This window comes from Henckelia pumila, chromosome 4 (assembly GCF_033568475.1).
Source record: "Henckelia pumila isolate YLH828 chromosome 4, ASM3356847v2, whole genome shotgun sequence".
In the NCBI taxonomy this organism is placed as follows: Eukaryota; Viridiplantae; Streptophyta; class Magnoliopsida; order Lamiales; family Gesneriaceae; genus Henckelia; species Henckelia pumila.
Window position 1 is genome coordinate 21433232 of NC_133123.1, and position 27781 is coordinate 21461012.

Consider the following 27781-nt stretch of genomic DNA (forward strand, 5'->3'; position numbering starts at 1 on the left):
GCACGCTAGGCTAGGTCATATTTCCTCAAGGAGGATGAACAAGCTAGTGGGAGAGGGCATGTTTGATATGTCTGATATTAACTCTCTACCTACTTGTGAATCCTGCCTAAAAGGAAAAATGACTAAATCTCCTTTTAAGGGGAAACCTGAGCGTAGTCAAAATCTGTTGGATTTGATCCATACAGATGTTTGTGGTCCATTTAGAATTGGGACTCAATATGGCCACACCTACTTCATTACCTTTACTGATGATTATTCAAGGTATGGGTATTTATATTTAATGAAATATAAGTCTGAAGCATTTGAAAAGTTCAAAGAATTCAAGGCTGAAGTAGAAAACAAGCTAGGTAAAAGTATTAAAGCACTTCGATCGGATCGAGGTGGAGAATACTTGAGTACCGAGTTTTTGGACTATCTAAAAGAGAATGAGATTCTCTCTCAGTGGACTCCTCCTATGACACCACAACTTAATGGTGTATCGGAGCGTCGTAATCGAACTTTGTTGGACATGGTTCGATCCATGATGAGCTTCACTGAGCTTCCACCTTCGTTTTGGGGCTATGCGCTTGAAACGGCGGTATTGTTGTTGAACAACGTCCACACTAAAGCAGTGGACAAAACACCATACGAGTTATGGAATGGCAAAGCTCCTAAGTATTCGTACTTGAGGATTTGGGGATGTCCTGCTTACGTGAAGCGGACAGTGGGAGATAAGTTGGATAGTCGATCCAGCTTATGTTATTTTGTAGGGTATCCGAAGAATTCAATCGGATATTATTTCTATTATCCTGCTGAAACAAAGGTGTTTGTTTCAAGGAATGCCACCTTCTTGGAGAAGGAGTTCTTATTGGATAAGAAAGGCGAGATGATGGAACTCGAAGAAATTCGAGAAGAACCCGAAATACAAAATAACGATCCTACACCTCAGGAACCATTGCTGGACACGCCTGTACCTAGAAGATCCGAGAGGACTTCTAGACCTCCTATTCGATATGGTCTTCTTCTTGAAGGGGATCAAGATGAACCCGATGTTGGATGTGATCCAAGAAACTTCAAGGAAGCAATTTCTGATGCGGATTCAAATTTATGGCTTGAAGCTATGCAGTCGGAAATAGATTCAATGCATACAAACCAAGTTTGGTCTTTAGTAGATCTTCCCGATGGAATTGTTCCAATAGGGTGTAAATGGATCTACAAGAGAAAGATTGGGCCTGATGGTAAGGTATTTACCTACAAAGCGCGATTGGTGGCGAAAGGTTATACTCAAAGACAAGGAGTTGACTATGATGAAACCTTTTCACCAGTTGCAATGTTCAAGTCCATAAGAATCCTTATTGCCATAGCTGCATGGTATGACTATGAGATATGGCAAATGGATGTGAAGACTGCTTTTCTTAATGGAGACATTAAGGAAGAGATCTATATGAAGCAGCCTGAGGGGTTCACATCCATGGGAAGCGAGCATAAGGTATGCAAGCTTCAAAGATCAATTTATGGTCTAAAACAAGCATCAAGAAGTTGGAACCAAAAATTTGATGAAACAATAAAAGATTTTGGTTTCATCAAGAATCCGGAGGAACCATGCGTGTACAAGAAAGTAGTTAAGGATGCTGTGACATTCTTAGTACTTTATGTTGATGACATCCTACTCATTGGGAATGATGTAGGGATGTTGCAGTCAACAAAGATATGGTTATTAGGTAGATTCTCGATGAAGGATTTGGGTGAGACATCCTATATTCTTGGGATACAGATCTATAGAGATAGATCTAAGAGAATGATAGGACTCACTCAATCAACCTACATCGACACCATATTGAAACGGTTTTCAATGGATGGGTCCAAGAGAGGACATCTACCCATGTGTCATGGAGTTTCTCTATCCAAGTCTATGTGTCCCAAGACTGATGAAGAGATAGAGAAAATGACACATGTACCATATGCGTCAGCCATAGGTAGTATCATGTATGGGATGATATCTACCAGACCGGATGTAGCATTTGCTCTGAGTGTCACGAGCAGATATCAAGCTAATCCCGGTCAAATTCATTGGAAAGCCGTGAAGGACATTCTTAAGTACTTACGAAGGACTAAGAATATGTTCATGGTATATGGAGGAAGAGAACTAAAATTGGAAGGCTATACCGACTCTAGCTTCCAAAGTGACGTGGATGACTCGAAGTCAACCTCTGGATTTGTGTTCATGCTCAATGGCGGTGCTGTCTCTTGGAAGAGTTCCAAGCAGGACACCACAGCGGATTCCACCACTGAAGCAGAATACATTGCAGCATCAGCTACTGCTAAAGAGGCCGTTTGGATGAGGAATTTCGTCCAAGAGTTGGGCGTCATTCCTGAAGTTGTTGGTCCAGTCCCGGTGTACTGTGACAACATGGGTGCCGTTGCTCAGGCAAAGGAACCAAGGTCTCATCAAAGATCCAAACACGTACTGAGGAAATACCACATCATCCGGGAGATTGTGGAAAGAGGAGACATCACTGTCGAAAGAGTGGCCTCTGCAGACAATATCGCTGATCCACTTACTAAGCCCTTGCAAGGACCATTATTTGACAAACATCGCGAAGCAATGGGTCTACGTAGTATGACTAGTTGGCTTTAGGGCAAGTGGGAGATTGAAAGAGTGGGTGCCCGGTGAGCGAACTTGTGGCTAAGGGCTTTGATGACTCTTTGTACAAACAATCTTTTGTTTAATATTATTTACACTTTTATTAATGGCAATGACTTTATCTTTCTTCATATTGTGATATTGTGATATACTATTGTTGTTTTGATAAAGACCTTGAATATACTATAGTGTATGTAAGATGTGGTAGAACATGGAGATGTCTATCATGAAACACATCTTATAGTCACTGTATATTCTAAACTGTTCCTAGTCGATTGAGCCGTCCGATAATAAGGATAAGGATCGCTCGAGTTTGAGACTAGCATTTGCGATGCAGAGTACCACGTTTCATTGGTAAGGAACATAGAGATGTTCGAAGCATGCAAATGGATATTCATATGATGAATGATCGAACTACCCTATCCGGACTTTCCAAGTGGTTATCACTTATCGAGTGGATAAAGTCCGCGGTTTTGGTTGTACACCATTAGTCCTTACTACTTGAGACATCATTGAGACTCTATATGCTAGTACTGTGCTTTGACTCGTTTACCGACTCCATTGGGGTCATCAGGTGTCGGGATTGGGTACAGTTACAACACATATAGGAGTCGATGCTTTGTTGTCAAGGATTCACCACATACTTGCGAGTGTGGATATCCTATGCGATCTGAGGAGATATTAGTGTGACGAATCTCTGGCCAGAGTACATGATGTGATTTAAAAAATGGTTTCTTAGTAGCACATGCGATGTCACTATTTGATCTTCAAGATGCATTGCATAGTTATCGAATCTCGAGCGACTCTCGATATACCAATGGTTGTTGATTCGATCGGGATATATGGATGAAGGGACCGTACTGTACGCTAACCAAAATCTACTGGTTCTTGTAGGCACTATCAGTGATACCTAGGGAATCATGGGGCGATGTTGCTAGGCGCTCATACCATGATTCGATGGGCAAGTCGAAAATTGTTGTTCCGAGTCACAAGGAGTTGTGAGCCCACGGCTAGCTGTATCCCTGAACCATTGAGGGTCACACAGTGTAATGGATTTTTAATCCCCGTTGAGATAGTTAAATTTAAAGAGTTAAATTTAATGAACGAAGAAGTTCGACTTCTTATTTAAGAGTAGAGGAGTAAGATTTTCTAAAATGACATAGGGATGGCCATTTTTGGAAATCACTGAATTCAGATTCAGAAAAATTTATCTTGACTTTAAAAGGTGCAGAAATGGTTTCTGTGCACATTGGTGAAATCGGTTTATCAATCGGAGTCACGATGAATTTTATATTAATTTCTGAACATGCGGGCTTTGCTTGTCGGGCTTGAACTTATGACTAATGGGCCCTAAGCTGTTAGTGGCCTACATTATAAATAAGTTATTGCAGTACAGAAATTATACACAACAGGTCACAATTTTCGAAAACCCTAAGTATTTTTCTAAAAGGTGGCCGCCCCCCTCCCTCTCTCTGTCAGAAAAATCCAGCCTGTGATTTTGAATTACAGTCTGGTTTAACGGATCAAATTCGTTAATCTCTTCGTAGAAAACTTCTGATAGATTTTCTAGTGCAATCTATCAGAGGGATTAAATCTCTGTTCGTGGACCTGATTGAAGAACAGTTCGTCCATCAGTTCCAGGGATATACAACAAGAGCAGAGAAATCTGTTGGTGTCCAAAATCTCGATTCGAGATTAAAGGTAAAAATTTTATAATTGTTATTTAATTTTTACACACACAATTTAATCGTAAGGTTGATACCTATTATGGAATCGTTCCATATAAAAATTTTAAACTTTCGCTGCACCGGGTATCAATCCTAATTGATCTGAACGCCGTGTTTTCCAACAGGAAATTTTTGGGCCAGTCTTTGGGCTTTTGGGCCCATTGGGGCAGAATAGTTTGTTATTGGGCCAGGAATGTTTTTAATGGGCTTTAATTAATTAATTGGGCTTAAAAATGTAATGTTGGGCTTAAGAATGTTAATGGGCCAGTCTCAGTGTTAATGGGCCAGAATTTAAGAAATTGGGCTTGAGTGTTAGAGCCAGCAGTTCAGTACAAACCATGAGAAATTGCATGTGTCCTAAATATATATTTAATTATTTTATGCATGAATGTTATTTTAGTATTTATATGTTAGTATAATAATTAAATTAAATATATATGAAGGACACACATTTTATTTAAGTACATGCATTCATGAAATAATTTTTATGCATGATTTAATGTTTAAGGTTGAGCAAAAGAAAATAATTTTATGTTGGAAGTTGAAGTAGTGTGACAATTTAAGGGGGATTCGTCCCCATATGTGAACTATTGAAGGGCAGTTTACTGCCAATTTAAAAGGTGATTCGTCACCGCCACGTACGTTGGTTTTCCACGCTGATCAGTATTTGATGTATGATTTAAGGTTACACTATGGATACAACCATGCGATGTTAGAAAATACTTTGCTCAACAATGTTTATGTATTATGTATGATTATGATATTTAAGTTAATTTAAGTTATGTTATGTCATGATATTTTTTTAAGCATGCTCATTCATGTATATGTTATATATTAGTATTAAAGTGATTTAAATTATTTTAAACCCTTGTTATGTTAGCATGTTGGGCCTCTAGGCTCACTACACTGGTATGGTGCAGGTGAGTACGTAGAGGACAACGTAGTACCCACCGGCGGCGAGGACCTATGAGCGGACATGCAGTGACCCCGTGACCGTGATAGTTGTCTGAGTCATTACGCATGTTTTTGAATATTTCAGCATGTTATACTTTTATTTATGTTCAGTGGTTGAAAGTATTACTCATTTTATTTAACAATTTTCAGTGCATGCAAACTTTATTTATTTTGCTTATGACAGTATTTTATTAAATGTTTGACTCAGATATTTAATTTATTAAAGGTTGCAAATTTTATTTAATTTATTTATTTTTAAATCTATTTATTCTGTGCATAAATGTATGGGCATGTATGTACATATTTTTATTTAGCAAGTAATAAAAAAAAATTTTCCGCATATTTATTTATAATTAGAGAGTTAGGATCGTTTCAGTTGTTATCAAAGCACGGTCCTTGGAGGGGTCATTACTGCTATGCGAGCTCAGAAATCCACGCTACCGGTCTGTAAGTTTTAAGTGTTTATAGCATGATTTACTTTTAAGAATTTAAGTTAGCATTAATGTTAAAACACTTAGTTATGCATGTCGATTTACGTAAAGAAACATGTGGTGGATTACATTACCCAGTTCGAGAGAGGGTGTCGCTTCGTGCCTCTTTTGCTGAGTGCACCAGACAAGTTGAGACAGTTTGTGGATTGCGGGATGACATCAAGCATGACGTTCGCATGTTGGATGTCACTACTTATGAGGCGGCAGTCAGCAGAGCATTGCGTTCTGAAGAAGGGAGACTAAAGATGCAGAGGTAACAGCAAGGAAAGAGGCAGTTCCAGCCAGGAGCTTATCGACCATCTTCGCAGCCTTCTGCGAAGAAGCAGTTGACTGGGCCGTCTAAGGGCCCGAATCAGCAGGGACAGCAGCAGAGGCCTTAGGGGCGCCAGCCGCAGCAGCAGCAGAGGGGCGGGGCCCCTAAGACAGGAGTAGTTCCCTTGTGCCCATAGTATCAGAGGCCTCACTCAGGTCAGTGTTTGATCGGTTCCAACGTTTGCTACCACTGCAAGGAGCTAGGGAATGGGGCATACAACTACTCAAGGAAGAAGAACACCACTGGACGGGTGTTTGTCATGCAGGCAGAGGAGGCAGACCCAGACACCTCCTTGATCAACGGGAGAATTCTAGTCGGAGGCAACTCCACGTTTGCATTGCTAGATTCTGGGGCTACGCATTCGTTTATCTTCCTGGAGTTTATCAGGCGGATAGGCATCACACCTGAGATTATTGACAAAGGGTATGATGTTACTATGCCATCAGAACAGATTATTTCTACCTCGAAGGTCATTCGAGAACTGGAGTTGGAGCTTCAGGGACACTCCATTCGAGCAGATGTGGTGGTTTTGCCATTGAGTGGTTTTGATTTGATTTTGGGTATGGACTGGTTGACAGTCAATGGAGCTTCGATTGACTTTCGTCGGAGATCAGTGTCAGTGAAACCATCAGAAGGCGACCCGTTTACTTTCCATGCATCTCAGAGCAGTGATTTTTCTCAGGTGATATCTCTTATTCAGGCGAGGAAGTTTTTGAGACGGGGTTGCCAGGGGTTTCTAGCAAGTATTGTCACGGCCACAGAATCACCTAGCAGATCATTATCAGAGATAGATGTGGTTCATGACTTTCCGGACGTCTTCCCGGAGGATGTTGCAGGAATTCCACCAGTGAGAGATGTGGAGTTCAGCATCGACTTAGTGCCAGACACCGTGCCTATCTCTAAGGCACCATACAGACTTGCTCCTACCAAGATGAAAGAGTTGAAGGAGCAGATACAGGAATTATTAGAGAAAGGCTTTGTTCGTCCTAGCTTTTCTTCATGGGGAGCTCCAGTGTTATTTGTGAAGAAGAAGGATGGCAGTATGAGACTGTGCATCGATTATCGAGAGCTCAATAGGGTCACAGTGAAGAACAAGTACCCACTGCCGAGGATAGAGGACTTATTTGATCAGTTGCAGGGAGCTTCGGTGTTCTCCAAGATCGACCTGCGATCTGGTTACCATCAGCTGCGAGTTAGAGAGGCAGATGTGTCCAAGACTGCTTTCCGGACACGTTATGGGCATTACGAGTTCTTGGTGATACCATTTGGGTTGACCAATGCTCCAGCGGTTTTCATGGATCTCATGAACCGGTTATTTCAGCCGTATCTTGATCAGTTCATCATAGTCTTCATTGATGATATCTTGATCTACTCTAGGAGCGTTGAGGAGCATAGGCAGCATCTACAGACAGCCTTGCAGACTTTGAGGGAGCATCATTTGTATGCCAAGTTCAGCAAGTGAGAGTTTTGGCTCGAGCAGGTTGCATTTTTTGGCCACATTATTTCGAGAGATGGGATTGTAGTGGATCAGTCGAAGGTTGAGGCAGTGCAGAAATGGGGTATTCCGAAGAATGCTTCAGAGATTCGCAGTTTCTTGGTTTTGGCAGGATACTATAGGAAGTTCATCAAGGGTTTTTTCTCTATTGCAGTACCCTTGACTTCCTTAACCAAGAAGAACGCGAAGTTTATTTGGAGTTCAGACTGTCAGAGGAGCTTCGATCAGCTGAAGGAAGCACTCACTACTGCACCTGTTTTAGCGATGACAGTACCACACGAGGAGTTAGTGGTGTACACCGACGCGTCTAAGCTAGGTTTAGGCGTAGTACTTATGCAGTGTGGTAAGGTTATTGCTTATGCGTCGAGGCAGTTGAAGATTCATGAGCAGAACTACCCGACGCATGACTTGGAGTTAGCGGCAGTGGTTTTCGCTTTGAAAATCTGGAGGCACTATCTGTATGGCAAGAAGTGCAAGATTTTCACTAATCATAAGAGCCTCAAGTACTTCTTCACTCAGAAGGAGTTGAACATGAGGCAACGGAGATGGTTGGAGTTGGTGAAGGATTACGACTGTGACATTAGCTACCATCCGGGTAAAGCTAATGTAGTGGCTGATGCTTTGAGTCGGAAGTCGGAAGTGGTATCATGTTTGTCAGTGCAGCTACCACTGCAGGGTGAGATTCAGAGGTTTGATTTGGAGTTTTACTCGAGTGGTCATGCACCGAGCTTGTCAGTGTTGACGGTGCAGCCAGTTCTGCGAGATCGGATCAGGGATGGACAATCTACTGATGAGGAGTTGCAGCGATGGAGACAGAGAGATGAGGCCAAGGGTAATCTTCTGTATACAGTTGTGGATGACATTGTTCAGTACCGTGGTAGGATGTGGGTACCGAACATCGATCAGTTGAGAGAGGCTCACACATCTCCGTACTCCATTCACCCCGAAAGTACGAAGATGTATCGAGATTTGTAGTTATTGTATTGGTGGCCCGGGATGAAGAGAGACATCGGGAGAGTTGTGTCAGAGTGCTTGACTTGTCAGCAGGTCAAGGCTGAGCATCAGCGTCCAGCAGGACTTCTTAGACCTCTTCCTATTCCGGAATGGAAATGAGAGAATATTACGATGGACTTTGTAGTTGGCTTACCGAGGAGTGCCAGAGGTTGCACAGCTATTTGGGTGATCGTGGATAGACTCACCAAGTCAGCTCATTTCTTACCGGTGAGGACTACTTACTCCTTGACACAGTATGCAGAGCTTTACATCAAAAAGATTGTTAGACTGCATGGCATACCAGTGTCTATCGTATCCGATAGAGATCCGAGATTCACATCCGCGTTTTGGAAGAGTCTGCATACAGCATTGGGGACCAGATTACTGTTCAGCACAGCTTTTCATCCCCAGACAGATGGTCAGTCTGAGAGGGTGATACAGGTTCTTGAGGATTTACTGAGAGCCTGTGTCATCGATTTTCAGGGCTCATGGGAGACTAGACTGCCATTAGTGGAGTTTACCTATAACAACAGTTTTCAGTCGTCTATAGGTATGGCTCCTTATGCAGCATTGTACGGGAGGAGGTGCAGATCTCCTGTGCAATGGGATGAGGTCGGTGAGAGGATTTTACTTGGACCTGAGATTGTGCAGCAGACAGCTGATATTGTGACACAGATTCGGGATCGCATGAGGACTGCTCAGAGTCATCAGAAGAGTTATGCAGATACTCGACGACGAGATTTGGAGTTCGCTGTAGGTGATCACGTATTCCTGAAGGTGTCACCTATGAAGGGAGTAGTGCGGTTTGGCTGGAGAGGCAAGCTTAATCCGAGATATATAGGGTCATTCGAGATCTTGGAGAGAGTTGGCACGTTGGCTTACCGTTTAGCTCTACCACCAGGGCTAGCGGCAGTGCACAATGTATTCCATGTATCCATGCTTCGGAGATACATCTCGAACCCGTCACATGTGTTGGATTTTGAGCCTCTTCAGTTGACACCGGAGTTAGCATTTGAGGAGAGGCCTATACGGATCTTGGCTAGGGAGGAGCGGAGGCTTAGGACGCGTGTCATACCGATGGTCAGAGTCCAGTGGCTGAATCACTCGGAGGAGGAAGCTACTTGGGAGACCGAGGCAGATATGAGGACTCGCTACCCGAAGTTGTTCGGGTAAGTACTTTAATTTCGAGGACGAAATCCAATTTAAGGGGGGAGAATTGTAACACCCGGTATTTTAAATACGTGAATTCGCATACATAATTAGAAAATTTATTTATTTAAAATTTTAGATTTATGGGTTAAATAATTATGTGAAATTATTTGTGCATGTTTTAAGTTATTTTTTAAGCATTAAACCCATAATTAGTGATTTTCACGATTTCTGGAAATTAATTGTTTTTGATCGCGTAGACGGGACCGTGGACGGACGAGATGACAACTTTCTATCCAAATTATTTTATGAGTCTTTTTAGAGCCCAAAAATATTATTTTGAGTTTTATTTCCTCAAAATTATCAGTAGTTAATTTTATATAATTTTAGGAGTCCATTTTTATTCAAAATAAGCCAAAATATTGACTTTTTAGTATTTTTAAAATTCCCTTAAATATTTATTTCGGGATTTTAATTTTTGGTATCAGATTGTACTTGTTATTTAGAGTTTTTTTTTTAGTTATATATATTGTATATTTAAAACCCTTATTAATATTTTAATTACCCTATATTCTAATTAATCAAAAAAACACCCAAAAATCAAACCCCAACCCTACGTTTGAAGCTTCCAGCCGCCATTCCACTTCTCCATCATCTTCTTCATCGTTCTAGCAAGAAAACTCCATAGGAAGATTGATTTTTCGAGCCTCTAAGGTGGTTGATCATCGTCTCGTCGTCCCGGAATCGTCATATACGCCTTTTCTCTTCAAATTTCGGTGCAAGGCATGATTTTTTCTCTATTTTTCGTGACATATCAGTTATTATGTGTGTGTGTGCGTGAGCATCAGAATTTCTTCAAAAATTTTCAGAAAAAAACGGGATCGGTTCGGTTGTATGCATTTGTTCTTGTGTTTCTTGATCATGTTCACGTTTGGTTTGCCATGGTTGTGTCTAGGCTGCTGGTAAAGGTCCCTAGGTTGCCTAAGGTGAGTCTAGGCTCGAATGGCTCGAGTGGCTCGAGCCAAACAAGCCCAGATTTGGAACCAAGAGGCATTCGGTCGAGTTGTGCGCAGGCTAGGGTTTCGGAGGAAGGGGTTCGGCTAAGGGGGCTGGGGCTGCATGGGGCTGGGGTTAGGGCCTTGTTTGGACCGCCCAGACGTGGGCTACGTCTGGGCGGCGGGGCTCTGGCCAGGGGCGGCCGGAGCAGGGTGGCAGCAGCCCTAGAAGGGCTGCTTCTCGCGGTCGAGAAGAAGAAGGGAGGGGGGGTCACGGGTTGGTTAGGGTTTGGGCGATCCGGGTCGGGTTCTTGGGTCCGGGTTGGGTCCAGTAAGTCATGGGTTATGTTAGTGGGTCCGAGTCCGGGTCAAGTTAGTCGGGCTCGGGTATTTTTATTTTTAAGTTTTAAGTTTAATTAAGTGTTTAATGGGCCTAATTAAATCTCAAAATTTATTTGGGCTCCATTTAATTATTTTGGGTTGAGTTTAATTATTTTTGGGCTTAATTAAATTAATTAAGTGAGTTCACTAATTTTTATGGGCCTTGAGGCCCATGGAAATTTTTGGGCCAGTCTTTGGGCTTTTGGGCCCATTGGGCCAGAATAGTTTGTTATTGGGCCAGGAATGTTTTTAATGGGCTTTAATTAATTAATTGGGCTTAAAAATGTAATGTTGGGCTTAAGTATGTTAATGGGCCAGTCTCAGTGTTAATGGGCCAGAATTTAAGAAATTGGGCTTGAGTGTTAGAGCCAGCAGTTCAGTACAAACCATGAGAAATTGCATGTGTCCTAAATATATATTTAATTATTTTATGCATGAATATTATTTTAGTATTTATATGTTAGCATAAAAATTAAATTAAATATATATGAAGGACACACATTTTATTTAAGTACATGCATTCATGAAATAATTTTTATGCATGATTTAATGTTTAATGTTGAGCAAAAGAAAATAATTTTATGTTGGAAGTTGAAGTAGTGTGACAATTTAAGGGGGATTCGTCCCCATATGTGAACTATTGAAGGGCAGTTTACTGCCAATTTAAGAGGTGATTCGTCACCGCGACGTACGTTGGTTTCCCAGGCTGATCAGTATTTGATGTATGATTTAAGGTTACACTATGGATACAACCATGCGATGTTAGAAAATACTTTTCTCAACAATGTTTATGTATTATGTATGATTATGATATTTAAGTTATGTTATGTCATGATATTTTTTTAAGCATGCTCATTCATGTATATGTTATATATTAGTATTAAAGTGATTTAAATTATTTTAAACCCTTGTTATGTTAGCATGTTGGGCCTCTAGTCTCACTACACTGGTATGGTGCAGGTGAGTACGTAGAGGAGGACGTAGTACCCACCGGCGGCGAGGAGATATGAGCGGACATGCAGTGACCCCGTGACCGTGATAGTTGTCTGAGTCATTACGCATGTTTTTGAATATTTCAGCATGTTATACTTTTATTTATTTTCAGTGGTTGAAAGTATTACTCATTTTATTTAATAATTTTCAGTGCATGCAAACTTTATTTATTTTGCTTATGACAGTATTTTATTAAATGTTTGACTCAGATATTTAATTTATTAAAGGTTGCAAATTTTATTTAATTTATTTATTTTTAAATCTATTTATTCTGTGCATATATGTATGGGCATGTATGTACATATTTTTATTTAGTAAGTAATAAAAAAAAAATTTCCCATATTTATTTATAAGTAGAGAGTTAGGGTCATTTCATCTTATGAATTGAGCATCGAAGTGGTTACGTCGAAAAACTCTTCTGATGGCCATTCACGAGTTATTTTCTCTGTGCAGATAACCGACCCTCGCATATAGGCTACGGTGGAAGGAAAGACCCAATAGGAAGAAGTTGACAGGTCTACCCAATTTTTCGGTCTTAACAGTCAAGGACAATCATTATCTCATGTAGGACTTTTTTTTTGAAGAAACTTTTTTCAGTCAAACATATAACAACATATTTAAAAACAACAGAATCCTTTTATGAGATAATGTTAAACTTAAATTTTTTAAAAATTATAATCCTTTTTTAGATGATATATTCAACTGAAAATTTGAAAAATGTTACACAATAAGACCAGAAAATATTTAATAACATATTTTTTAAAAAAACAAAATCTTTTTTATGAGATAATGTTAAATTAAAATTTTTAAACAGTAGAATCTATTTTTAGATGATATATTCAACAGCATGTTTTAAAAAATGTTGCGCAGTAAGACCAAAATATATAACATCATATTTAAAAAATAGCAGAATATTTTTACGAGATAATGTTAAATTTAAAATTTTTAAACAGTCTAATTCATTTTTGATGATATTACGAGATAATATTAATCTAAACATTTGTTTTTAAAAAAGAAGAGAATCAATAACACCAAAAGAAATACAATGATTCCTTTTTCCATTTCACGACGACTAAACCAGCCGATATTTCGAAGCACCCATGTTCAGTGCAATCTATGAGGTTTCACAGTCCATGAAATTTCGTGCTATAAAGCTCCGTTTGGTTCATCGGTATGAACCTAAGTCCAATAAGAACGAAATTTTCAGCATAGAATGTGTGTTCCACGATCGAGAGGTAAAGTTACTAAGTTTTAGTTTTCTTACGAAAACATTTTTTAGATTCATCTAAAATTTCTATACAATTGTCTTATTCTCTAGGGTTCACCCATTCATGGGTCGATCACAAATACAGTTTTTGACAAGTTTAGATGAATTTTCAAAGAAGGACATTCATGAGCCAGAACCGAGGCAAGTGATGTCAAGGCAGTGGTGTAATATCAGTCAAAGATCTTGTTTCCTTATCAATTTATCACCGTATATTTCAAGATAAGCAAGGATATTGGATAAGAAGGAAATTTTGAAATTCAACTGGGAAGCAAATCTTCCTAGTCGGTACGACTTTCTTAGGGTTCGCTTATAAATAACCAGATTTGTTTCATTATTAATATACAACTACATTGCAATACATTGCACAAAACTTTAGAGTTCTTCCCTTTCATGAGCATATTATGACTTGAGCGTCGAATCGGTCATGCCGGAAAACTCTTCCAACGCCCATTCACAAGTTTTCTTTGTGCTGATAACCGACCCTCGAATATAGGCTACGGTGGAAGGGAAGACCCAGTAGGAAGAAGTTGACATGTCTACCCACCTTTTCCGGTGTTAATAGTGAAGGACAATCATTATTTCATGTAGAACTTTTTTGAAGAAACCTGGTTTGAGTCATGACCAACTATATATTCATTTATTCAGAGTTACAAATCCTAAGGGTCTCAAACTTTTAATACGTGATGTAGATGGTAACGACTAACCAGGAAAACTCAACGACAAATGTCATATTTAAGTAAGTTTTTTAATAATTTGTAATAATGTTTTTTCCATGTTAAATGTATCGGTCAATGTCAAGTTAATTTGTGTATACGTTTTAATTGCATAGTCAAACTTTTCGTATTATCTAATGTTTAATCATATAATATACGAGATACACTCTGTACATCTCATGGGTGAAATACTATTTAAAATGAAATGAAAGAAATATTTAGTTTTTAACTATTTTTGTGTAATATTTCTTTATTTAATATGATATAAAAATTTACCTATATATTTTGTAACTTATTTTAAAAATGGAGACTACAAATGAATTTACCAAAAATAAATACAATCATTTAAAGGGTATTAATGTCAATTTAGAGTGTAAAACTCAGAGATGGAGTATTTTAACAATGATTCTCAAAAAAAAAAAAAAAGAATTAAGTGGAGCGTAAAAACTCTCTATGTATAATACTAAAAATTAATTATAATCTTATTTAACAATAAGTAAACTTATCAACGGTACAATAGTAAATTCAGTAATATTTTGAAATTAACAACATATTTAAAATATTAAACCAAACAATCTTATATTACATAACCTTTGATTAATAATCTAGTAATCTTGTTATCTCTAATATAATCAATCTTTTATTTATCCTATCACTCATATCAAACACAAAAAAAAAATATTTTGCCAAAATCGTTTAGGTTTTTTTTTCCCAGTAAGAACACTTCAAAAAACAAAAAACTTAGTTACCTGTGTTTAAATTTAAAGCTACAATTGTGTATCCAAACTCACCCTTCAAAGTTCATTTACTAGAAAGCTAAAACTGTCCCTGTATCTAGAAAACAGTTGCTCTTCTTTTCTCCCAAATAAAAAAAGTCTTTTTCGATGTTTATAGTTTTGGGTTTACCCAAAATTTCACTTTGGGTAGACTGTAAATGAATTCCATTACTCAAGAAATGAGTTGGGATTCTGCTTCTGTCGTATATTCCAAACGAGGAAAGTAATGAATAAATCATTACCATCTATCTGGATAAGTTAGTGAACTTTTACCTGTCTAGCCAAAAATCAAAGGCTTGGAAAAGACCGAAAACCATGTACATATATGAATACATGTCATTACAGAAACAAGGGCGTGGAACCTCTGCGTGTTGGCGATCAAGGCGACTGGATAGTTTTCAAGGCATGGAAATTGACCTGGCTGTGATCCCAGCACCTGACCGGACCAAATCTGTAATTTTATGTATAATTTCTTCGAACGATGGACGATTCTCTGGGTTACTGTTTGCAAAATGGAGTTCAGCAGAAAAAATGTTAAGGTTATATAGATTCATTTGCAAAAGACGATCAATATGAATAGCGTAAGGTGATCATGGATGGAAGTAAACTGCACGATCTTCGGGGAAGGGGGGACGGGGAAACTTGCAGTTTTAATATAAATCACTTTGTTTTTTTTTTTGTCTACCCCCTCATCCACTTAAGTGTCTTAATACCTTTGCCAGCAGTCAGAAATGATGGAGGATACTTGAGGATCAATGTTTTTGGGAAGGTCTAATCTGTGATCCATGAAGCCAACTACTCCAACGACCTTTAGAAAGGATGTTTAATGAGTAAGGAAACATCGAGGAACAAATACATGCCAAGTACAGATTCAAGATAAGATCATGGCTAATGTTTCATTGACGGATACCAGGCAGGGACTCGGTTTGGAGGAAAGTTACCTGTAAGGAATTGAGGTTGCTCCACGGAACACATTCAGTCATTAGCTCCCACAGAATGACACCAAAGCTGTAGACATCTGACCTGTTAAGAAGACGAGGATAAATTTCACAAGAAACTGAAATTATAAGATACGATGTTTCGGAGTACCTAAACGACAACTTTACAAGCTTTGGCTTTAGTGAAGACTATAAGCTGTGAGTCAGGTTAATCAATTAACCGACACTAAATGATCACAATGATTTCTAAGACCATACCCAAAATATATCTACAATTTGGCTCCACCGAACATCTTATTCTATTTTAACTGGAATGTATAAGCGAATGAGTCTTGAGTTCATCCAAACAAACACTAATATTATCTTTCCTGAGTTGATTAAATGAGAGATGTTTGAATCAGCAGGCATATTTGGAGCCTAATCTAAATTATAAGCCACAACTTTTCGGTCCATCCATATACTTTTGAACACCATTCTCCCCTTGATCGATCAGTATGACACTACTTTGTCAAATGTGATTCTAACAAGATTTCCTACAGTCTCCACACAATACAAGCGCCAAACTAGGCCAAACTCTAGTAAACAAAGGAAGGTCCAAACATATAGGGGTGCTTCAAAGCACTCTCTTGGGCTTTTCTCAATTGATTCAGTTTAAAATCACCAGTCCTGCAAACTCGAGTGATTATGCCTATTTTAAGTCATTTTAGCTCACTTAAATAACATACATCAGATGTACCCCAAGACTTAAATGTAACTGGAAGAAACTGTGCTCGATATTGGCGAGGTCTCCTCTCTCAGCAAACATAGTGCTGTTTGCAGTAAAGAATGTGTTTTTATGTGAAAATTGAAGAATCACTAGAAAATAATTACTTCTCAGTTGACGGTTCATTGCGGAGAACTTCTGGTGCCATCCACTGAGGCTGAGGCAATAACAAAGCATGATAAAATAAGATATGCACAGAATTAATGGAATTCATAACCAAGACAATGTAACAAAGTCATGAAAAAACATCAGAGATCCCCACAAAAAAGGGAAAGTAACTCAACTGTGCCTCTTCCCGACTTTGCTGTCAAGAAAGTAGTATTCTTCAATTTTGACAAGCCAAAATCTCCAACCTAAGGCAATGTAATTAGTGTTTTCGACATCCTTCGTACATTATAATCGAAATAACTTGATGACAAGTTCCGATTTCAGCCAACAATACCTTGACCGTCCAGCTTTTATCAACCAGAAGGTTCGATGATTTTAGGTCCCGATGCACTATGGGTGGATTTCTGTGATGCAAATAGTTCATGCCTCTGGCCTGCAACCAGGAAGAACCAGCATATAAAAGCTGTATCACTTGATACTTAAACACATAAATTTGGAAAATGATTGACTTGAGTAGAGACACACCACATCTATAGCCATCCTCAGGCGTCGTCTGATGTCAAGTGATTGCTTGCTTTTGTGAAGTGTTTTGAAGAGACTTCCCCTGATTATATGCAATGCAAACCACTGTCATACATTTTAGTCACCACATTAGACATATCTGATATATAATTACTGTGAAGTCTTTGTGTTTTATGAAGTGTTTTGAATTCTCTGATTATATGCAATGGAAACCACCATCATATATTTAGTCACCACCATACACATATCAATACTATATTATAACTACTTTGGATACGGCATGCGACGCCAAAAAATTTTTTCCCAAAATTCCTTCACATTTTTTCTATATGTAAATTTAAGTAGGGGTGAGTAGAAACTAAACCAAACCAGAAAACCAAATCAAATCGCTGGTTTTGATAGGTTTTTGGTCGATCACGGTTTCGATTGATATTAACCAAACCCAAAAATTGATTTGAATCAAAGTTTAGATCTAAAAATCCAAACCAAACCGACATAATAATAATAATAATATATATATATATATATATATATATATATATTTGATACCACGCACGAATGTGTGCAGGGAATCCATGGACGTCTGCTAGGGTAGAAACACACAACCGTCGCCCATGGATTTCCTGCACACCTTCGTGTGGGGATCAAAATTGTGTTTATATACATACATATGACATTTAATTTATGTTATATCACCATTAGTAAGATAAACTGATAATTGATGTCGCTTTTATAAATTTTAGAACTACAGTTATTTAAACTCGCCCATTAGGTGCAAAATTAAGTCCATTAATTTAGGTTGCATGTGTAACCCACGAAGTTTTAACTTTAAATTATTATCTTTGACGCTAAACTAAACTTACAAAATTATATTTGCCAACATTTATACTTTTTGTTAGTGTGAAATAACTGTTTCGTTTGGTCGAGCAATCAAAACGTGGCGCTTCAACTGCTTGTTACCGAAAGTTATAGTTGTGGTATCAATGCAACTTAATTTTTTAAAATTGTACAGCAGCTGAAGCGCCATGTTTTAATTGACGCAACAAGGACAACTAGTGCACCCCAACAATCTCCCTCCCAAAAATTGCATTTCTTGCAATCAATGAAAATCGAACGTGTGATGTTGATAAGAATAGTAGAACAAATCGCTTGTTTTTTTTTTCAAAACTTATAGTTGGTGGTAAAGTTAAAATTTTTTAAAATTATCCAAATTGGATCTCACTATTTTGCATCCATTTAACTTAAAAAATCAAAATCCAAGTAAATACACAACTTTGGAGGGAAATTTTTATATCCAACTTCCGTCCAATTACGTCAAACCACAATTAAAGTTTTTATGTAAATTTTTTTCTTATTTAATCTTGGAGTGAAATTATATAAACTTTTCCCTCCAAAGTTGTGCATTTTATCACATGGTTTTTTATTTTTTTAGTGGGATAATATAAAAAATCCCTAATTTTAATGATTATCAACTTCAAGCGACCTAAAAATTTTCTGGCCAAAATCGCAAAAATTGGAAGTTAATAGATTTAGGCCCCGTTTGGTTTCAAAAGTCAGGCCAAAAAAGCACTATTTAATAAAGTGTTTGGCTGACCAAAAAAGTGCTTAAATAAACACTTTTTTAAGTCAAAATTAGAGCTTTTTCAAAAGCCAAAAATTATAGCTTAAAAAAATGCTTTTTTAAAAAAATGTCTACCAAATCCAAACGGGACCTTAGATAGTGTTTGAGAGAGTTAGTGCTTCCTAAAAACTCTCACAAACACTATGTCTTGGATAACTTAACAGACTAAAATCACAATGAGGTGAATATATGAGACTTAAAAAACAAATTTCCTTATTTATTTTTGATAAACCTTTTTATTTGAACTAGTGATAGAGACAGACAATGTGTGTCACGTAAATTTTGGTTTTTGGAAAATCAGCTTTTGAGACTTATATAGGGGTTTTCCAAATAGATTCGTGGGAAATGTTTTCCCCCTTTCTGTACATGTCATTTTTTCCATCTTTCTTGTTAATATTTGCATATGGTTTATATGAAGTAGAAGAGCTATATATATATATATATATATATATATATATTTATATTTTATATATATATATATATAATTTGATTTCACATTGGCAGATTAAATCAGTTTCTATACATGACCCAAGTTATTAAATAGTAATAGATTAGCGTGAGTATAATAGTTGGTATTATATTTTATTCTAAACAGAATTTAATAAATTAGAATATATATATTAGTTGTTTGCTTCTTGACAAATTGTATTATTGCATTTCATAGAGCTTGCAGTAGCAGCTGTAAGGATAATTTTAGGGAGGGAGGGAGGGAGGGAGGGAGCGAGAGTAAAATAAAAAGGTTAAAAACATTAAAAGGTAAATTTATCTGATTCTTTAAAAAGTTAAAACTTATTATTTTTCTAATTCAACGAAACACTATTTTAATCAATCAACCAACATTATTTATAAACAGAAAAATCATATTATGTACCATTTGATAAATAATATAAATTATCCTATCACATAAACCAAACAATATAACTCTATCATCCCATCACTAACAAAATAGAGATATTCTGAAGTTTAATATTGGTAGGTGTGTAGCTGTCTATAAAACAGTGATGGAAATGTAACTTTTGGGAGGTTGTATGTTTTTAGATACTTGAATAATATCGATGCCACCAGCTTTTGTTTTTGGTGCAAAATCAGCTTATCAATCCTACAACTTTGTTCTACTTATTCAAAACCAAAGCATGCATGATAATAATTGATATATACACATGTATACCTGGGCAAGTACTCAGTGACAATTGCAAGTTTTTCACGTGAACATGCAGCCCCCATAAAGAGCAGTACATTTGGATGCCTTAGTCTTCTCATTATATCAATCTAAAATCACAAGTTGTAAGATTTATAAGTTATTCTTATTGCATTATCACGTAAAACAATGACCAATTTGTGTAGAGGGCACCTACCTCTTTTTTATAGTCCAGCAACATCCCTTCATTGTATTGATTCCCGCAATAAACCTTAACAGCAACATCCTAAAAATGACGAAAAAAAATAAGCATCATAAAGAAGATCACAACACCCATGACTTTGAAAACATACCGATGCATTCCAGATTCCATGATATACAACCGCAAAAGAACCTGAAATGAAGCACCATCATATCAAAGTTAACCAAGAGCTCCAAGACCAGCATTGCTGAGTACAAGTTGAAACACTTCAATACATTAAAAAAAAAATTCCTTATTTTACATGACAACAAAGAACTATTACTTCCAATAATGCAGAAATTTGGCCTAAAATCATAAATGCATCCCCATTTTTGAAATAGGAATTTAAGCTTCAACGATTAGTTCTTTCATTTCACCTTGCCCGATTTCTTCACGAAATTGTATATCTTCCCATAGAATTTCACAATCTACAACCATGTGTGAGTCACTGCTATCTCTGCTTGACGTACTTCCATGGGTAATGCCATCACTTCCTTCTGAACCAAGGAACTTTGGAGAACTTGCCCGTTTAGGTGATACATCCTCTACCTCCATTGATTCCACAGGCTCTTTGTGATTCACTCGAAGGCTTATTTTCAGCAACTTATCATACTCACCTGAAAAGGGTCTAACATGGGAACTCTTGAAAGAATTTGAGGGATTCAAATGCATGTTTAGGTGTTTTCTTGCGACAGTATTACGAGATTGTATCTGAGCATTATCCTCAGGATTTCTAAAATCAAGATTATTTACACGCTCCATCGAAGCTCTTGGGGAAAATGTCTCATTTTCGACTTCCTTGTTTTTCGAAAAATCATTGGAACTATTTTTCTGACTGTTCTCATCTATGAACTTCTTGCTGATGCCCCCAATATGCAATTTTGACAAAACTTTTGCAGCCTGCAGTTAGAGATATAAGGTTTGTGAGAAATATGTTTACTACACATAAATTATGGTTTTCTGTCAGCTATATTATCTAAAAAGTGCAAAACAAGATTAGATAAGCTACCCAAACTAGCATACAGGCTAAATTATGGTAACCCTGTACATGCAGGTGAAGAAAGTGCTATGAGTCTTGGAACATTCAATATAATGAAAACTAATAATAAATGAGATAAATCGAGTTGAGCCAGATTATTGGGATGGAGAAAACTGCTTCAAAGTGTAAAACAAATCATAACTACAAACAGAGCACGCTGTCTATGTGTGCAGAATGCAAAACTGAATAGAAAATTACAATTTTCGAAGGCTGGGAAAATTCAGAAGTTGACTTCTCCTGCTCAAAGCTCTCTGCTTGACCTTTTCTATTCCCTATCGATAAGTTGAATATGGAATTTGCCATCTGTAAAAAAATTAACACTGTATTCATCATCTTATTTTGATAAAATAAACTTAACTCACTGATAGGACTAAAGCTCACAGGTGCTCTTGGTGGTTTATCTGCTTTTGTAGGTTCACATTGCATTTCTGCCTCCTCATTCTCTCCAGTAGTTATACAGGTATTGCAGGCTGCATCACCGCGTTTACGCAATAGCAATGTTGAAGCCTGATGACGTGGAAGACAAGAGTGAAGAACTAAAACACTTGGGGTAGAAATAGAGATAAGTTCACAACAGTAGGCACCAAATTGGAAACAGACGAGGCAAGCTGTGGTGCTGCTGCAATTTTTGGCTGAGGGTGCCGTTGAGTCTTCTTCCTATTTATTCCCCTTGCTTGAGGTTTGTTGTTTTCATCATGATGATGTGTTCTCAAATGTTCTGAATTCGTGTTATTAAAAATATGTGCATCACTTGACACATTGATGATACCAACAAGCTGATCATCCTCATATAATGGGCTTTTGGTCACCATCGCAGTGAAACTTTGACCTGTCCTCTTTTTAAGAGTGAGCTGACCAGACCAAGATTTTCCAGTGCTCCACCTCTCCGTAATATCCTCAGCTGATTGATGGTGTTCTTCATCATAATGAAGTTCAACAACTCTTCCAACAACTTCATAGTCTTTATATCCAAAAAGCTTTTCGGCTGCACGATTCCTGCCAAAAAAGATATGTCCTTTAGGACAAGCAATATAAAAGATCATGACGTCTTTTGCACCATTTATCGACCGACATCATCATCCTTAATTCGGACAAGTTCATGCACTGTTCTACTTGCTTTAGGCAGTCCAGAGATAAGTCGAAAACAATCATCATTACCTATATAGCCTTCGACCTAGTGGTAGAGAGTGAGATGGATAGCTGGCAGGGGCGGTTGCTCCCTCCCAATCGTACAATTTTCTCTACAAGTTAATTTCTAATATCAACACCAAATAAAATGTTACTTCACTTCCTACATTAGATAATTTTTTTAGTTTTTGGTTTTGTCCATCCTAATTGTAATTTCTGCCCCCGCCATGGCCTTTGGTCTCAGTCATTTAGGTAGATCAATAAGAGAAGTCTTTTAAATGCTGTATTAATCTATGTCCATAGACTCGTTTTTGTTTTTCAAATTTATAGAGATATTGAATTCCCCAAAAAATTCCTGGTTCTTTATCCGTTTTCATAGTCAACATTAGATCTAGGCTTGGGACCAGCAATATTAAATTATGGAGACAACTTGCCAGACCAATGAGAAGATTTAAACCAACCAAAAGCATTAGGCTCACCGCTCACATCAAGCATATACAACCCCAATAAATCTAATTATAGTTGTTATGAGAAATCCGTGTACCCTTCAAGTTTATATATAAGACACCAGAAAGAAATTTGCAACAGATTCAACTAATCAAATCATTATCACTGGAATAATAATAATATTATTATTATTTAAATCCTCAATGTTCAATCCAATACTTTAAATATAATAAAGAGCACTGGAATTTTGTTTCACGAAAACACTGGTATTTTGTATTTTCAGAATCATGGATCCAAACAGAAGATCTTTAAAGTTCATATCGAAAAATCTTTTGATCCAAACGTGTCGAAAACGAGTCTAAAATCTATAAATACTACTGCATAAGTACTAAAAATAAAAAATAAATAAAAAAATTTTAAAAAAACATAGAACATGGAGCGTTAGAAGAAACACAACAGACTCGGATTCAAATAGTCTACATCTTCCACAAACAAATTATTCAAAAATAATAATAAAATGCCTCATTCCATCAGAAATAGATAATATCAGCATATTCTATCCATGATACATAGATGCACGCCTCCCAAGTCAAACACAACCGGATGACAATAAATGAAGGAGAAAACCATCGAACATACACACGATTGCAAATTTTCAGCTGGTCAATTATTCAAACAAGTTATCTGTACCAGTAAATTATCTCTCCGGTGCCAGCTACGCTAACGTAAAGTGCATGACCCAAGTGCTCCAACATTCTCTTGTAAGGACTCTCCGAAAAATAAGCTCCGGGAACGCATGCCAGCCCATGGGATGACGCCACGTCGCCCGAATCCGACGCCACCTCGTTTTGCTCGGAATCCCTGCAATTAGTCCCACACGACTTCTCTTGCAAGATAACGTCGAACTGTTCCTTGAGCTTATTCTGACTCGCCTCCAGAGTTCGGAATCGATAGGAAAGCTCCTGGTACACACCAGCCGGCAAGCTCTGGCCACCTCCGCCGTCCATGGAGGAGGAACTGGCGGTGGAGTGGTGGAGTGGCCAAATATATATATATATTTTGTAGTAAAATAATAATAATAATGGAAAGATTAATTGTATTAATTAATTAATTATGGTTTTAGTTTGATTATTCATTTGAATAAATTATTATTTTTATAAAAATCGAATTGACTTGTGGAGCATAGGGGCGTCCGCCACGTGGCAATTGACCTATGGCATGGTGACGGGTGTGCTTATGTAATTTGTTAGTTAGTGTTTGGGAGAGCTTGTAGGAAGTACTTCTCAGCTTTTTGTCAACAAAATTATAGATTTTTGTTAACGGAAAAGCTGAGAAGTACTTCTAAGAAGCTCCCTCAAACACTACCTTAGTAGGAAGAGAGTTTGGATGTGTTTTGTAGCTATATATATATATATTGATTGTACAAAATAATGTCCAACAATTTAGTCTTGGATGTATAAAAAATTGAAATATTTCAAATTCATGTAGTTGAAATTTCATTTTTATGTTTGACAATAATTTAAAATATAATCTTGGAAATTGATTATATAGATTTTGAATAAATGATATTTTGTAAATTTTTTAAAAAATACCTGAAGTTTATGAATAAATTTTATATATTTAATTATGTTATTGTTTTTAAAACTCAAATCTCATTAAAATAAAATCACCTCATAACAATCTCATTTTGAAATCCTATTTTATCAAACTAAAACAGTATTTGTAGTTCCAAATCTCAACAAATTCCCTCCAAATGTATTCCACCAAACACAGTGGTCGACATTTAGACCTCAATTATGAGACGAGTTTTTGTGATTTATCTCACGAAAATAATGTTAAGAATTTTTAAATAAATATTCCAGAAAACCAATTAAGTTGCTTTAAATAAAAAAATATGTTATATATTTATTTTATGTGTAATATAAATAGATTTAGAACTTTGAATTAGTGTCAGATAGAAAAGTGTTTTAAAAATTATAATACTAAATGTATTAAAATCTGACTATATTAGAGGTATATTGCGAAATCTCACCTAAATCCCGTTTTGAAAATGAGTTCGTTCTTAGAGTTTTCTTCTGTTTGTTTCGATGCGGTCAACTAAGAGAGATTACCCGATTTCAAAAGATCCAAATATATCCAATTTGGGCGCGTAATGGAAAAATACACAGTTCACATTTGCAGATCTAGAGATAATTTCGTGGATTGTACTTGCATCACAAGCAAACGTTAGAGACATCATGAGTTCTTAAAAAAACTGTTGGGATCGGTTTAGAACAACACTTCCTAAACTTGATGCTTGAGTTCAGTTGAGGTTGACAACTGAACTGCTCATTTCTCGATTGTCCCATATCAATTGACCAACAAATGTAGTATATATTTGTGCAAAATGAGGTTAACTGACATATTAAAATCATGTATCAAAATGAATGAATTGGAAGGATCGAATGAAATTTAAGAACTCGAGTATTTGTTTCTGGATGTTTGGAAACTCAACTGTTCATACGTCGTCCCTTCCACTTGCAAAGTTTATACTAGAAAACTTTGAGTATTACAACAGCTTGCAACACTCCAATCCAAGACTAGGACTTACCCACTGCCTATCTCAGAACTTCTAGCAGCTCAACTGAATGCAGTCCTCGACTGATTCATTTACATAGAGTTTTGCAGCACCTCAATTGATCTATTACAATGATTTTACAACTCAATAGCTTAGCCAAATTGATCGTACACTTGATCAAATATATTCTATGAAAAGTGTGCTTGATCAGTTGAGAATGGTGTGTGAGAGTGATCTTGTGTTGATCTCTTGCTTTTGCTCTCGTGTCACTTTCTCTCCTTCTTCACCACACTTGTTGTTGGCCTCAACTGATCTTCTATTTATAGCGCCCAATGTGTAACTTGGTTTGAATTATAGCTGTTGAAAGTCTTGCCTGCTACCTCATACTTACTCTGACACGGAGTACACTGTTACATCTGTAGATTCTGCGGTGTCAGTCTTGTACGAAAAATTTTATCCTTTGCTGAGGTAGACTGATGACTTAAGTTGAAGATTTGGCTCAACTGATCAGTTTAGGTAGCTGTCCAATCGTGATTTTTCAGTTTAGTTCATTGGAGCAGTTTAGTTTTGTAGTGACCCGCACCGTGATCACCTACTAATTAAAACTTAAGCATGAAATAATTCCAAATCAAACATAATTAGATAAATAACAGTGGAAATTAAATTAAAGTTATACAGCCCAAAATAAAGAGATCTGAAAACTTAAGTTAATACAACCATATCGATATTTCCAAAACCAAAACCCCTGAGAACAATACACAAACATTGTGACGGCAAACTCCTCACACTAACAAACTCGGCATCTAGGATCTCCCAGCATCTCCTGTATTATCCAGCCTGAGGTCTGTCCCGTCAAATAGGGTATCCAATACACATAAATAAAGGACGTGAGCGAACTACGCTCAGTACGAAAGTATAAGTATACAATATTACATGTGCATAATGCAAGTGTACGGGTTACCAAGACTCAAGGTCAAGAATATCTAATCAAGAACATACTCGGGCGCTAGATATGTAGCACTCTGCACCGTCTCACCAGGAGGTGGCTCACATACTTGAGAGTGGATATAGGTGACCTGATCATGAATCTACGTGTACAACCATCCACTAACAGGATAGAGTAAGAACCCTACTATAGGATATTACAAGGGTACAAACTCAAGATGATCATGCATGAAGCATAATAACATGACATAATATATGTAGATAAAATCATGCCATATAAACAATACAACATATAATACATGCATACTCAGTCAGAGTATCTCAAACAGTACTTTCGTACCTTAATATTACTAGGCAAGATAAACCAGCTCTATTATTCAAGCCTATAATCACAAGATTACTATATCACTATACATCATCTAAAAGCCTTAATTAAGCTAATAGATACTCCTAAACTATTTATAGGATCTTGAGTATATCTCCGTCCGTCTTCAGCTCTTTGTTGTCGAATGCCCCAGAACTTGGGCACAACTCCGCTACAACTTCTGTACTCCTCTCCAAGGCCCCGCCCCTTGCCAAAGATGGCTAGAAAGCCTCTAAACTAACCAAGAAACGAGATTTGAAATAGTGAATTGGCAAGTCAAAATGGGCTCCCGAATGCCCTATTTATAGACAGAGTTAGTAAGCTCCGAACTCCTCTTCGCAAGCTCCGAACTCGCATATGCCAGCCACGTTGCAGAAATGCAACAATCGAAAGCTCCGAAATCTTCTTCAAAAGCTCCAATCTCTTGCGTGTCCAAGCGAGTTGACACGCTGATAATGCGCATGGCCTAACTGAGATCGGAAGCTCCGATCGTACTTCGAAAGTTCCGAACACATCGTAGTTTCCGAACTCCTTCGTTTCTTCCGAACTCTTCGGACCCTCCGATCTCTACAGGGCTTGGGTTTGGACCTTCTGAACCACCCGAGCCCAAATAAGCCTATTTACCACTTTTGGACTTTTTGGATCCAATTTCTTGGTCCGTTTGACATAATTAGAATCTCTTAATTATGTTTTACTTGTTCCAATCACATTTAGTCAATTAATCTTGTAAAAATAGAACTGGACTACTACAAGTTTAGTCCAGTTGACTTGACTAGTCAAGTACTTCAGTTTTGATCATGGTCAAAGTCAACTAAGTTGAGTAGTTCAGTCGTGAATTTGTTCAGTTAAGTGGTTCAGTCGTGAATTATGAGCAAGTTCAATACTCAATATGATTTTTCTAAATCATATTGTCAACATCGAAACTTTAAATGTTCCAACAATTTCCTCCTTTTTGGTGTTGGCAAAACCTTAACATAAAATCCCATCTTTGGGAAAAATCATTTCTTGAATTCTTCTAGAACTGCTATCAAACAGCAGTCTTGGCAGCTTAAGTACGACTCTTAAGTTCTTCTCTTCAATTCTGCTCTTGGGATGATCTT

General features: G+C 37.3%; 1 protein-coding gene across 2 annotated transcripts; it reads right to left on the reverse strand.

Moving 5' to 3' along the window:
* Positions 1–14740: 14740 nt before the first annotated feature.
* On the reverse strand, positions 14741–23851 carry LOC140863248 (uncharacterized). 2 transcript variants are annotated; one of them, XM_073266537.1, is made up of 15 exons: positions 23506–23851; positions 21825–22236; positions 21603–21747; positions 21439–21512; positions 20579–21101; positions 20314–20354; positions 20178–20246; positions 19991–20091; positions 17205–17283; positions 17014–17112; positions 16856–16924; positions 16679–16728; positions 15812–15893; positions 15584–15678; positions 14741–15371 (listed from the first exon to the last, which is right to left on the reverse strand). In XM_073266537.1, exons 1-15 carry the CDS (start codon positions 23820–23822, stop codon positions 15269–15271), a joined length of 2259 nt encoding a protein of 752 aa, XP_073122638.1. In that variant the 5' UTR covers positions 23823–23851; the 3' UTR covers positions 14741–15268. The 2 variants fall into 2 exon arrangements, with proteins under 2 accessions (XP_073122638.1, XP_073122637.1); XM_073266536.1 differs by having other exon boundaries at positions 14742–15371; positions 21439–21543; positions 21622–21747.
* Positions 23852–27781: the final 3930 nt, after the last annotated feature.